General features: G+C 41.9%; 1 protein-coding gene across 2 annotated transcripts in view; it reads right to left on the reverse strand.

The window, feature by feature from the left end:
- Positions 1 to 14971, reverse strand: part of LOC117513878 (mannosyl-oligosaccharide 1,2-alpha-mannosidase IA) — an 827748-nt gene that overhangs the window by 5234 nt on the left and 807543 nt on the right. For both annotated transcript variants that reach the window (XM_034174114.1, XM_034174115.1), the window contains exon 10: positions 14169 to 14341. In XM_034174114.1, the coding sequence (XP_034030005.1) occupies positions 14169 to 14341 (173 nt within the window). The remainder of the gene's footprint in view (positions 1 to 14168; positions 14342 to 14971) is intronic.

Genomic DNA, 14971 nt, shown 5'->3' on the forward strand with positions numbered 1-14971 from the left:
AACTAACAAAGATAGATTGATCATATTTAAGATCGAAGCATTAAATAATGGTAGGGCTTCCTTGAGCAGCCTGGTAGGAATGGGGTCTAATAAACATGTTGATGGTTTGGATGAAGTAACTAATGAAAATAACTCAGACAGAACAATCGGAGAGAAAGAGTCTAACCAAATACCGGCATCACTGAAAGCAGCCAAAGATAACGATACGTCTTTGGGATGGTTATGAGTAATTTTTTCTCTAATAGTTAAAATTTTGTTAGCAAAGAAAGTCATGAAGTCATTACTAGTTAAAGTTAATGGAATATTCAGCTCAATAGAGCTCTGACTCTTTGTCAGCCTGGCTACAGTGCTGAAAAGAAACCTGGGGTTGTGTTAAAGATTTTGTATATATGTTATCACTGTTAAACATTTGTACATTTGTCTTCTTTCTCATGAAAACGGTGTTGTGCTGTTTTGCACTTCACCCTGAGAATGTACGTGTTATTCAACCTTGTTTTAGCTTTGTCTTCTTTCTCATGAGAACGGTGTTGTGCTGTTTTGCACCTGTCTTAACCAAGCCTGAGAATTCAATTTTGTTTTAGCACTCTGGGGTCAATCTGAGCTGGGAATGAAGGGCTGGATGTACTTATTCTTATAATATAACTTTGTTTTCGCAGCCTCTAACGACTGGGAGTAAGAGAACGTTTTGACTGTTGTGATGTGGTGCTTAGTGTGAAGGAGTGTGAAGGACAGGACACTTCAGGCAGATGCAGAACAGCTGATAACTGCAACAGACGAACGAGATGTGCTGACCTGTGTAAAAGAAAGTGTTCTTCCTTACAGCTGCACTTATTGACGTATGCGTTTATGTTACGGGAAGAAACTTGTCTTGCGTCATCACCCCCACCCTTAGGACAAGTTTTTTGTTTATGTGATGAGGGCGTCTCTTAATAAAAAGAGCGGAAAAGCAGGCCAGACTTTAGTGTAGCCTTGGTGTACAGCCTGACTGCACTCCGCGCGTAAAATTTGTCTTTCTGTCTCACTGGTGTTTCTTGACTCTGTTTGTCTTGTTAAAGGTTTTAAAAATGTTTGGAGGAGAAAATACCCAACATTGACTGGGGGCTCGTCCGGGATCTCAACAACACCGGAGGTGTCCAGCGGAGGTCGTCAAATCCAGACGTAAATCCTTGGCCAAGGTCCGATCGATTGATCGTGTCTGCAATTGTCGACCACCGTTGGCATCGTCTGGTTGACGAGATTTTCCCGAAGAAGACAGACAGGAAGTCGAGTCAGTGAGTAAAATTTCTTTGTAAACAGTACTGAGTGAGTGGTGATCAGATCGCATAAAACAGTTAAATTCCGCAAGCGATGATACAGAATCGTCTGTTAATGCAAAGCAGTTAAACTCTGTAAGGAGGGTGCGGACTCCTCTGTTTATATACGCGTACCGGTAGGGGATAAAAGTGATCACATAAAACAGTTAAACTCCGTAAGCGATGATACAGAATCGTCTGTTAATGAAACACAGTTAAACTCTGTAAGGAGGGCGGACTCCTCTACGGTTGCGAGGGACGCACGTAGTTAAATTCCGGAAGGAGGATACGGACTCCTCTGTTTTAATACGTAAAGGAAATCCCGGGTAGAAATACGTGCACTGTAAAAAAAGCAGTTAAATTTGGCAGGGACGGTGGAGTCCCCTACTGCAGGACATTAGTTAAATTTCACGGGAGGGCGAGCTCCCCTGGCATAAGAATACGCGTACGATTATTAAAAGTGTTTCCATGTGTACATAGTGTATTGTGTAAGTGTAAATAACTGTGTGAAAGTGTAATACTTTGGACAACGTTAGTGACAACCGTGCGGGTGGAAGCAGAGGCAAGTGATTCCGCTTCCTACGGGGAGGTGAAAGGAATCAACCACACGACGGCAAATTAATTGTCACGTCCAAAGAAAGTGTGAAAACTTCAGATTTAGAACACCCTAGGTGTGCCCCCGTCTGAAGTCCAAATTATAACAAGGGATAAAAAATATAATAAAAATGGGGGGTAAGACGTCTAAAAATAAGGAAAACTTATCAACTGACGACTGGAAATTTATGGAGGCAAAAAATCCAAAAGCAACAAAGAAATTGGAGACCTGGATAAATAAACATGACTTTGACGGACGACTGAACCTGATCAGCATACAAAAGCTGAAGAAGGAGTTAGAACGGGAACATAAAGGTGATGAGAAAAAGATGCAGAAAGTAGGGGCAAATTTAGTGGCATTTTGGGAGGAGGAAGCAGAGAACAGACAGAAGGGAGCAGAGAAGCGACGATTAGAGAAAGCAAGGAAAAAGAAAGCTGTAGGTAAGGCAGAAGAAGATGTGATAATTCAGCACAGAGAGCCAGAACAGCCTCAACAATCACCGCCGGCTGGATCGTCGGTGACAAAGAGACCTTTATCTCCTCTACCAGAGGATGACGATGTACCGCCACCACAGTATGATTTGGCAGTAAAACCTAAGGTAAAAAGAGAAAAACCAGAAAAACCACAAACACGCAGTCAAGCGAAAGTGCCTACAGCCCCTCCCATGGTGGAACATAGTGATCAGGGAGGTGCCTATCCTATGATAGAAGTACCAAATCCTCGTGCAGGAACAGCAGGACAGCTATCAACCATGCTCGTTTATCGGACATGGAATGCTGATGATATCAAAGCAGCAGTCGACATGATACCATCGCCACATGTCGATATCGAGGGCTTTCTGCAGGATATAGAAAACATTAGAACATCTTACCACCTTAATGGACCTGAAGTCCAACAGGTGTGGATGAAAGCATGTGGCCCTAAATGGAGTCAGGTACGCGGAGACTGGAATCCTGCAGATCAACAAGGCGTACCACTGACACATGATGATCTAGTCTTAGACACAAGAGTGGAAGCTATGATTACACGTGCAAAAGGAGTGTTAGGACCAAAGATAAATTATACTGAAATTACCAGGACAACTCAGAAAGAAGGAGAGCCATGGACAGAGTTTAGGTGCAGATTTGAGAATGTATTTAGGGTCCATAGTGGCATATTGCCAGGAACACCTGTGTATGAACAACAATTGAAAAACGCTCTGATCCAACATTCCAATAAGGATATAAAAGCTTGGATACAGAAACATTGGATTGGATTGCCTACAGGCACATTGGAAGAAACACATACACACTGCTGTCATGCAGAAGAAGTCTTAAAGCAGAAAAAGACAAGAAACAGCGACAAAGGAGTGTATGTAGCACATGGAGATGATGAAATATATTACCAGCAGGGTAACTTAAGACAGCAGAAGCAGTGCAAACGCCCCAAAAAGCCATGGCAAAATAGACAAGGTGGACAGCCACAACATCAAGGACCCTGGCAACCACAACAGCAGCACAGACAGGGAGGGCCACCACGTGGTCCCCTGATTTGTTGGAACTGTGGAAGAGAGGGACATATGTATAGAAATTGTCCAAATCCACCTACTGAGGGAGCAGCAGGGAGAATTCCACAACGGAATAATCCTCCGCAGCCACAGTATCCACAATGACTAGAATCCATAATCCATGATTCCACATCAGATAGGCAGTCTGATTGTGATATGGATCTGTGTGCCTTGCTGGGAAATCCGGTACCAAAACCAGAAGTGACTTTGTTGGTAAATGGACGACCAGTGACATTCCTTTGTGATACAGGAGCATGTAGAACCACATGTAATGACAACATACCTGTCCATCAATTAAGCAACGAAATCTTTAGGGTTCGCTCTGCAAATGGACAAACATCAGACGTCCCTATCACCAAACCCATAACGTTGACAGATCCATTTGGCCTGACGTGTACTATGTCAGTGTTGAGCATGCCACAATGTCCAGTTAACCTCCTAGGACGAGACGGATTGACTGCATTGGGCTTGTCCATAATTGTGGAACAAGGGAAATTAGTTGTTGAACGCACAGGAGGCGTTAACATGGTAAGAGAAGAAAGCGATGACCCCACATTCCACTATTACTATACATTTGACATTTCAGAAGAAGATGCTGCAGGATGGGGTAAAGATGTCGTCTTGCAAGCGACAGCCCTACTAAAAAATCCTGAACAACAGATGTCACCACCTGACCTGCATGTCACAATGTGGCATAAAGATCCTCCAGGTCCGGATGGTGACTATGAAACTAAATTGAAAAATGTTTCACCTGTGAAGCTGACAATGACCGATTTGATTCATGATGGCAACTCAACAGCTGTCATAACAGTAACAGGCGCCACTGAAGATGTATCAAAATTGAGATTCACAGGTATGCCTTTGCATGTGTCACTTTGTAAGCCATATTTGACAGAATGGCAAGAATTGGGACTGACAGTCATAACAGCTTTGTCAGCCTCTGATTGGAGCAGAGTTGGACCACGAACGGAGTTCAGTCCATCAACCAAGTTGTATAAAGTGCCAGTTAATGTCTCATTGGTGCTGGCAGCTGGAACACACATTGATGTGTCCACTTCACAATCCTGAGTGTTTCAGTTGAGTCCTGAAGAAGATGCTCTTCTCTCTTCAGTACCGTCAGGATTGTGGACAACAGGTCCTTCAGACGTAGGACTGATTAAAAATGCACAACCTGTAGTTATAAGGCCAAAAACAGAATACAGACCATGTGTAAGACAGTATCCATTGAAACCTGATGCAATTGACGGAATCAGGCCAGTAATAGAGGATTTATTAACAGCAGGAGTAATAGTGCCATGTCCAGATTCACCATGTAACACACCCATATTTCCTGTAAAAAAGGCTCCGCCCTCAGTGGGGTGGAGAATGATTCAAGATCTGCAGGCAGTAAATGCTGCTGTGATTAAAAGAGCACCATGCGTCCCAGATCCACACACCTTGTTAAATTCGCTGAGACCAAATTCTAATAGTTTCTCAGTAATTGACATAAGTAATGCATTTTTCTCTGTGCCAGTACATCCAGATAGTCAATTCTGGTTTGCTTTTACCTTTAAAGGACAACGATATACATTCACCAGATTACCGCAGGGTTACGCAGAGAGCCCAACTATTTATTCTCAAGTCATGTCAGCATGTTTAGCCAATTTCGTTCCACCGGCAGATAGCCAACTATTAGTGTATGTTGATGACATTTTGATTGCCTCTGACACACGAGAAAACTGCATAACTGACACAGTAGCATTATTATGTTTCTTATTTGACAATGGCCACAGAGTGAGTAGAAACAAAGTTCAGTTGTGTAGGGATAAAGTAAAATATTTAGGACATGAGTTATCAGCCACAGGGCGCACGATCCTGTCTGACAGGAAGGAAGCAATTTTGCACGCTCCAAAACCACAGACCAAAAAGCAGATGATGTCATTTCTTGGATTGACAAATTATTGCAGGGCATGGATTCCTTGCTATGCAGAGTTGACTAGTCCACTTTCTGATTTGATGTACAAAGATGATATTTCAATGTCAACCGTGTTGGAATGGAACAAAGATGCTGAGGAAGCCTTTGTAAAAGTAAAACAAACATTAGTGTCATCCACAGTTTTGGCACTACCAGATTATAGTAAACCATTCATTCAAACAGTTGATTGTAAGAATAAGTTCATGACTAGTGTTTTGGTTCAAGTGTATGGCTCAAAATTGAGGCCAGTTGCCTACTACTCATCTAAATTGGATGCAGTAGCAAGTGCTTTACCACCATGCGTACAGGCTGTTGTTGCAGCCTCTATGGCTGTCCAAAGTAGCAGTAATGTTGTTCTATTCCATCAGCTGACATTGAAAGTTCCACATGCAGTCTCTGCACTTCTGTTGCAGACAAACATGAGCCTTTTGTCCCCAGCAAGACATCTTTCGTGCATGTCCTTGCTATTATCACAGCCACACCTTACGATAGAGCGATGTACAACATTGAATCCCTCCACATTGATACCTTTACCTGAGGATGGTGAGCCACACAATTGTCTTGATGTAGCAACAGTCTGTACGAAAGCACGCCCAGACCTCCGGGACACACCCATCCCAAACAGTACAATCGTGTATGTGGATGGTTCTTCCACTAAAAATGCTTATGGACAAACGCAATCTGGATATGCTGTAGTCACAAATTCAGAAGTATTAGATTCTGCTTCATTGCCATCGTCATTTTCAGCACAAGCAGCTGAATTAGTTGCTTTAACTGCAGCTTGCTATCTGTTTCAAGGTACGGCCGTATCAATTTATACAGACAGCCAGTACGCTTTCAGCACAGTGCATGTGTTTGCAAAACTGTGGGAGGAGCGTGGAATGGTGACATCATCTGGAAAGCCAGTGACTCATGCCACTCTCCTAACTGCCCTACTGCAAGCTGTGAAGTTGCCTCAACAAATTGCTATATGCAAATGTGCGGCTCACACCAATGGCTCTGACAGTGTTTCAAAAGGAAATGATTTTGCTGACAGAGCAGCAAAAGAGGCAGCAGCAGCTTCTTCTATTTTTGTTGTACAGGAAACTACTCCAGATTTGCATTTAGGTCATACACTGCTTGCTGACATGCAACAGCAGGCAACAGACAGAGAAAAACAAATGTGGATAGTTAAAGGAGCTACGTATGCAAATGACTTGTACGTATGACCACAAAAGAAACCCATATTGCCAAAAAATATGTTTAAATGGGCGGCTATTATGAGCCATGGCGTGACGCATGTCTCATCAGGGGGTATGATATCGCAATTGCAATCTATTTTTTGTCTTTATGGGTTCGATGCATATGCAAAACAGCATTGTAGAGCATGCATGATATGTGCAAAACACAACTCACAAGGCAATTTGAGACCCCAAAGAGGTAAATTTCCAACACCACAATATCCCTTTCAAGTGATTCATATGGATTATATACAGCTGAGTAAACATGAAGGGAAGGAATTTTGTTTAGTCATAATTGATGCCTTCTCAAAATGGGTAGAATTGTTCCCTACAAAACATGCAGATTCACTTACAGTGGCTAAAGCATTATGCAAAGACATCATCCCACGATTTGGAATACCAGAAACAGTCTATTCAGATAATGGAGCGCATTTTGTTAATACAATAGTGCAATACGTAGGAGAAGCACTACAGGTTAATCTCAAAAATCATTGTGCTTATCATCCACAAAGCGCCGGATTAGTGGAAAGGATGAATGGAACAGTAAAAAACAGACTTAGAAAGACAATGGAGGAAACAGGCAGACCATGGACGCATTGTGTAGATTTGGTAAAAATGTATATAAACATAACTAGTACCATGGGGTTGACACCGTATGAAACATTGTTTGGCAGAAAATATCGATTGCCATATTATGGACAAATTTGGGATGTACCTGAGGAAGCCAATTTGGCAGATTACATGAGAAAAATGTTAGAAGGACAACAAGGGAGAGTTCCAAACACTGATGATCCCATTTCTCCACAGGAGGACCCTAAAGTGGTACCTGGAGACTGGGTGTTGATAAGAAGCATCAAGAGAAAACACTGGCATTCACCTAAATGGGAAGGGCCCTATCAAGTACTACTCACAACACCCACAGCTTTGAAAATTGGGGAAAGAAGTACATGGATTCATTTAACTCACTGTAAGAAAGTCATTTCTGCAGACACAGACAAACAGTAAGAACAGTAGGACAAGACTAGTAATAGTGTGTGAGCTTGGTGTTAAGATCCAGGTTAGACACGAAAGCTAGCAGAAGACATTAAGAAGCCACTGTTCTGAACATAGGTGTGCTGTAGTGTGCAGAATTGGCAAAAGGAAAAAATAAAAAGAACGAGGGTTTCTGGACCCCACGGACAGTCCTTGTTATGCTACTTTTCTTTTTTGAATTGGGATTATTATTAAAAGCCATGAGCACGGGACATGATAATAAGGATCACATCCGCAGATTGCAGAGACCAAAAAGAAGTAACGAAGACCCCAGTCCGATAATAAATGCCACAGTACATAGCTGTAATGGGAATAATGCGTACCGATTTGGTGTACAAGCCTGCATTCCTAGAAATACTTCTGTGATCATCTCTGTACCATATAGTGGTCTTACCCATGGAATGCCGGATGGTGACAGAGGGACTAATTACGGAAATAGTTTCTCCTGGTATATGACCAACGATCAACAAGATAGGAGATGGGAAACGTTGGTAGCCGATGAATGGAGTAGATGGACACCAAGATGGGCACAAACCGAGTGGGCTAAGTACCAGAGTCAAATTCTCAAAATGTATCAAACAGATGATAAGCTGTCTATAGTGGTGAATACCACAGAAAAAGGAACCATATTCCCACCTGATATAGAGGGAGACTGTTGGTTGTTCCTCCTTTGGGTATACAAACAAGGAAAAGATCCGTATTTCCATTTCTTCCTCTGTGAAACAGATAGAGTACAGCAACCAATATTGACCGAATTAAGTACGTCAAAGGGGGTGTCCATACAAGCAAAGGGGGTGCCCATACAAGCAAAGGGGGTGTCTGTACAAGGCACAAAAGACATGAAGGCAGATGACTGGTTCCTAGTAACTACAGGAATTAGTGGACAAAATAACAATTGGCTTTTAATGGCAGAACAAGCAGGACTAGCAGCAAAGAAGGACTGTGTTGTGTGTATGGGACCCAGACCTATATTACAGGTAATACCGGCAGCATTACCCAAAGACTGTCTACTGACTGCTATGACACAGACATACATTGCGGCAAACAACAATTGTTCTAAGTGGGACAAGATCTATCCAGTGACCAAATTGACTAAGATTAAACCTTTATTCTCAAGCAAAGTTGGGCATGCTAACCATACATGTGTACACTTGACAGGGACAAGTAAGACTTTGGGTAGCTTAAACCACACCGCCTGGTGTAAGAATGTGGTCCATAGTACTCCCACATTCAAACCTGTCGGGAGGAGTGACGTATGGTGGTGGTGTGGGGATAACAGAATCTTTGACAGACTGCCACGGAATGTGTCAGGTTATTGTGCATTAATATCATTATTGTTACCAGTTGAAGCCATACCCATGACCCCTGAAGACGTTACGACATATGCAGCCTCTCTTATTCCTGAAGATTGGCAGAAAGGCATAGCCAGACATAGAGTGAAAAGAGATTGGAAAGGAGTGGGAAATCCAACATATATTGACGCAATAGGAGTCCCTAGGGGAGTGCCTGACGAGTATAAACTGGTTGATCAAATAGCAGCTGGATTCGAATCTTCCATCTGTTGGTGGTGTTCAATTAATAAAAACGTGGACAAAATAAACTACATCCACTACAATGTACAGAAATTAGGAAATTGGACTGAGGAAGGATTTAAGGCTGTCCATTCACAGTTAGAAGCCACGTCCCTTATGGCCTTCCAGAATTGTATTGCTCTGGATATGTTGTTGGCAGAGAAAGGAGGTGTTTGTGCCATGTTCGGAGAACAATGCTGCACATTCATTCCCAACAACACGGCTGCAGACGGCAGTCTCACTCAAGCCATTGACGGGCTGAGGACGTTGAACAGGAAGATGAAAGAGCACAGTGGAGTAAACACCGAAGGCTGGGATTGGTGGCTGGAAGGGATGGGAAAATGGAGGTCTTTGATTTCTTCACTATTAGTGTCTATAGCAGTATTTGCTGCAATTCTAACATTGTGTGGATGTTGTATTCCATGTCTCCGAGGCCTTGTAAATAGAATGATAACCACAGCAATAAGTCCAGGACCAGGAGGGGGTCCGGCATCATATCCACTTCTGGGGACAGACGACGACGAGGAGGACGATGGCTCTCCTGACCTGTACCCAGACCAATGGAAGTATGATGACCCAGACACCGATGATGGTGACAATGATGACATCACCTCTGGGGTGTAAGCCTATAGAGAAAACATACCATGATGAACCTCTTAGTGAAAATCTCAAAAAGAAGTGCTAAGCTGAGTGATGCCTACTGTATGTTTAACAGGCGATAAACAGGAGGGGAATGTTAAAGATTTTGTATATATGTTATCACTGTTAAACATTTGTACATTTGTCTTCTTTCTCATGAGAACGGTGTTGTACTGTTTTGCACTTCACCCTGAGAATGTACGTGTTATTCAACCTTGTTTTAGCTTTGTCTTCTTTCTCATGAGAACGGTGTTGTGCTGTTTTGCACCTGTCTTAACCAAGCCTGAGAATTCAATTTTGTTTTAGCACTCTGGGGTCAATCTGAGCTGGGAATGAAGGGCTGGATGTACTTATTATTATAATATAACTTTGTTTTCGCAGCCTCTAACGACTGGGAGTAAGAGAACGTTTTGACTGTTGTGATGTGGTGCTTAGTGTGAAGGAGTGTGAAGGACAGGATTCTTCAGGCAGATGCAGAACAGCTGATAACTGCAACAGACGAACGAGATGTGCTGACCTGTGTAAAAGAAAGTGTTCTTCCTTACAGCTGCACTTATTGACATATGCGTTTATGTTACGGGAAGAAACTTGTCTTGCGTCATCACCCCCACCCTTAGGACAAGTTTTTTGTTTATGTGATGAGGGCGTCTCTTAATAAAAAGAGCGGAAAAGCAGGCCAGACTTTAGTGTAGCCTTGGTGTACAGCCTGACTGCACTCCACGCGTAAAATTTGTCTTTCTGTCTCACTGGTGTTTCTTGACTCTGTTTGTCTTGTTAAAGGTTTTAAAAATGTTTGGAGGAGAAAATACCCAACAGGTTGTTCTTATTTTCTTCAATTAGTGATGAGTAGAAAGATGTCCTAGCTTTACGGAGGGCTTTTTTTATAGCGCAACAGACTCTTTTTCCAGGCTAAGTGAAGATCTTCTAAATTAGTGAGACGCCATTTCCTCTCCAACTTACGGGTTATCTGCTTTAAGCTACGAGTTTGTGAGTTATACCACGGAGTCAGACACTTCTGATTTAAAGCTCTCTTTTTCAGAGGAGCTACAGCATCCAAAGTTGTCTTCAATGAGGATGTAAAACTATTGACGAGATACTCTATCTCCCTTACAGAGTTTAGGTAGCTACTCTGCACTGTGTTGGTATATGGCATTAGAGAACATAAAGAAGGAATCATATCCTTAAACCTAGTTACAGCGCTTTCTGAAAGACTTCTAGTGTAATGAAACTTATTCCCCACTGCTGGGTAGTCCATCAGAGTAAATGTAAATGTTATTAAGAAATGATCAGACAGAAGGGAGTTTTCAGGGAATACTGTTAAGTCTTCTATTTCCATACCATAAGTCAGAACAAGATCTAAGATATGATTAAAGTGGTGGGTGGACTCATTTACTTTTTGAGCAAAGCCAATAGAGTCTAATAATAGATTAAATGCAGTGTTGAGGCTGTCATTCTCAGCATCTGTGTGGATGTTAAAATCGCCCACTATAATTATCTTATCTGAGCTAAGCACTAAGTCAGACAAAAGGTCTGAAAATTCACAGAGAAACTCACAGTAACGACCAGGTGGACGATAGATAATAACAAATAAAACTGGTTTTTGGGACTTCCAATTTGGATGGACAAGACTAAGAGACAAGCTTTCAAATGAATTAAAGCTCTGTCTGGGTTTTTGATTAATTAATAAGATGGAATGGAAGATTGCTGCTAATCCTCCGCCCCGGCCCGTGCTACGAGCATTCTGACAGTTAGTGTGACTCGGGGGTATTGACTCATTTAAACTAACATATTCATCCTGCTGTAACCAGGTTTCTGTTAGGCAGAATAAATCAATATGTTGATTTATGTAGTGCAAATCACAACTTAAGAAGGAACATAAGGAAAACTTCCACAAGCAAGTCATCAAGGCTTTTGTTCAGAAGGAGCGGTACATGGACTTCATGTACAGATAATGGTAAGACCATAATGGCAGGTTGTGATTGGGGTGAAAAACCAGATTGAGACATCCCTGCTTAAAACATTTAAAAACTATTAATTGTTAAATGGACAGTCTCCAACCATGGGAAGGAAACAACAACACAACCACCACACTGTAACTACAGTAACGCCTCCCTGGTTTCACACCTGTTGACATTTTTGGCCTACTACTTAAAACACAAAATGGTATTGTTCTAATGAGCTGTGCTACATAAAACCTTCACTCGATAGTCATTTGTTTGTAGGTACCTGACCAAATGAGAAACAAAGAAATGTCTTAAACCCTTTATTTGGCTACACAATTGAAGCCCAAGCAACGCGAAATCTGACAAGTGCTAATGTAGAGTGGCTGAGCTAGGCAAGCAGATTAGCACATTATTACCCCTGCTACAAATAGCAGGCTTATATATACTAATTAACAAAGACCCTGATGTGTTAATGCTTGATGTTCATGAAGAGAGGCGTTATGCACTGCTTCCAACCTTTATGCCACATAATTAAAGGCCTGTCAAACTCATCAGCCTGATCTCTCCACTTCTGTGCATACTAAATTACTGCTAAATCTATCATGCCAGCCCTGTATAGTTTACTCCCGCTAATCTTCTGTGTATTGGCACATTAATAATGGAGAGCCCCATACAACAGTTGCCTCTTGGTAAAGGAATTACTTGATCTTCCAATGTATAATGCCACACAATAGCAAGAAAGTCACTGGAGGGTAATTGATGGTGCATAAGTGGCTTGACATTGTAGGTTTGTGTAATTTATCAGATCAGTGTGTGCCACAACTAGAAGACAAAGCACAAGGTTATTCTGCATCTCCGGTGTCATTGTAGCATACAATGGAACTTGGTAAGCTTTGTGTTTTTCAATAACCTTGATAATGTTTTTACAGCAAAGTGGCAGGATGCCAAGTGAAGTTTATTGATACAAGGATTTTTTGTTGTTGTTGTTTTTTAAGAATGGGAGTATTTTTTTTTAAGTTTGGGAGTATGACCAACCAGTCAAAACCATACATCCAAGCCCCCTGAGGTGTCCTGCAGGGGTTGCTGTGAGAGTATAGGGTACTAGAACCTCTGCTGTAATGCTTAAGCCAGTCTCTGTGCTACCAAAGTAGGATTGTGTCTTGTTTACATCAGAACCTACGAGGGTATGCTGAAAAGTTCTAAGGCTCCCCATGAAGGAGTAATGCATTAACTGCATTATAGTGAGCCTTAGAACTTTTCAGCCTACCCTCGTATTTCCAGTGGTTATTACACTCCACCTGTGTTGACTGCCATCATCAATCCTGCTGGAGATGTTCATGGACAGGATTTTAAGGTACAGCCAAGGACTAGAGGGTGTCCAGCTTGGTTGCCTTAGAATTACATCTCTGCATTTTGCAGATAATGTGAGTCTCTTAGCTTCATTAAACAGTGACCTCTAATGTGCACTGGGAAGGTTTGAAGCCAAGTGTGAAGGAACTGAGCTGATGGTCAGCTCCTCTAAATCCAAGACCATCATCCCAGCTTAGAGAAGGGTAACTGTCAAATTAAAAGTTCAATTAACTGGGATCTTGATCACAAGTGGGTGTAAGTTGGAGAGTGAGATCGACGGTTTGGGGCTGTGTTTGATGTTTTGCAGCTGCTGTACCAGACTGTCGTGGTGAAGACATTGCTGAGCCAGAATGAAAGACTATGAATTTACCAGTCCACAATGACCAAAAAACAATGTCACGAACCCAATGGTGGACATAAGAGTCGTCTGTCTTGTATCTGGGCTTACACCCAGGGACAGGGTGAAAAGCTCAAATACTCAGTTTACAGCTGCTACTTCTTTGCACTGAAAGGACCCAACTGAGGTGGACAGGGCAACTGGTGAGGATGCACTAATGATCACCTCCTTGGGAAGGACTTCCAGGCATATCCAACTGGGAGGAGGCCAGGGAGGACCCAGGGCATTCCCTAGGAAGAATTAGAGGACTTGGCTGAGGATAGGTGTGGAAAGAGCTGCTTGGTCTGCTGCTACCATTGACTCGAATAAGCGGCAGAAAATTAATGAAATGAACATTTTTTTTTAAGGTACAAAATCAACATTCAATAAACACAATAGTGATTACCTTTCATCATCAGATAATCTAGGACTAAATGGGACATAAAAAAGATATCAAGTTCATGGCATCAGTGAACAGTCTGGCAACAACTGGAATAAAGTGAAGATTAATGCATTGATAACACGTACAGAGCAGGTGTTGGCAATTAAGCCCACTAATGAAATAGCTGAGGAACAGAAGCCAAGCATGACTGAGCAGATAATCTGAAACGAGGAACAGTCAGAAACATGACAGTGTCAATGCCTCTTACCTCAATGGCCTCCCAACCCCACTCTCTGTACTTGGGGTCATGTGTCAGTCTCCACATGTACATGTAGCTCTCTATGACCTCTGGTCGTAGAATGTAATACCTATCGCTCAGCCTAGTGGCCGTGGCTTCAGCTCCACTGTCAAATCGAAATGCTTCAGGTCCAAGTTTGGTTGCTGACAGTGAGAAAAACAACAAAAATAAGTGGAGAAAAACATAGATTTATATTGTAGAAGACATGAGCAAACAAAAGATCTGTACGAGCAAAGCTGATGCCTTAAAGGGGCTTTTGTGTTTGCTTTTTAATTGACTATTATTGACTTGTAGTGGATTTTGATGTTTCTCCAGGTCATATTGGCTAAATATTCACTTCTAATACCTCAAAATGAATCATTTCTGTAAAATCAAAAGATTGTGAGGATGAGGCATTTATGGACAGATGAAGGATGTTATTTCAAGACACAGATCAAATTTTGGTGACAAGTTAGAAGTTTCTCTTGATGCTAACGGAACATTTTCTCAGGAAGTGAAGCATTTCCAAAATTTACCTACTATTCAGGATTTAGTAACCACAGACCTTTCACCTTGATGAGTCAACTGTACTTCAGTAATATTGTAAGGTAGCAATCAGTTTTCCAAAGAAGTAAAAAAGAAAAGAAAATTTAGTTGAATACATTCAGGTGTAAGTAATTACGTTGACAAATTCAGCAAAATTGCCTCTGTACACAACCATAATGGAGTTGAAACAAAACAAACAAGATCTACTCATAGTATTGACTTTCCTCTTTAATTCAAAGGGTTCAACA

Source organism: Thalassophryne amazonica, chromosome 7 (assembly GCF_902500255.1).
Source record: "Thalassophryne amazonica chromosome 7, fThaAma1.1, whole genome shotgun sequence".
NCBI lineage: Eukaryota > Metazoa > Chordata > Actinopteri > Batrachoidiformes > Batrachoididae > Thalassophryne > Thalassophryne amazonica.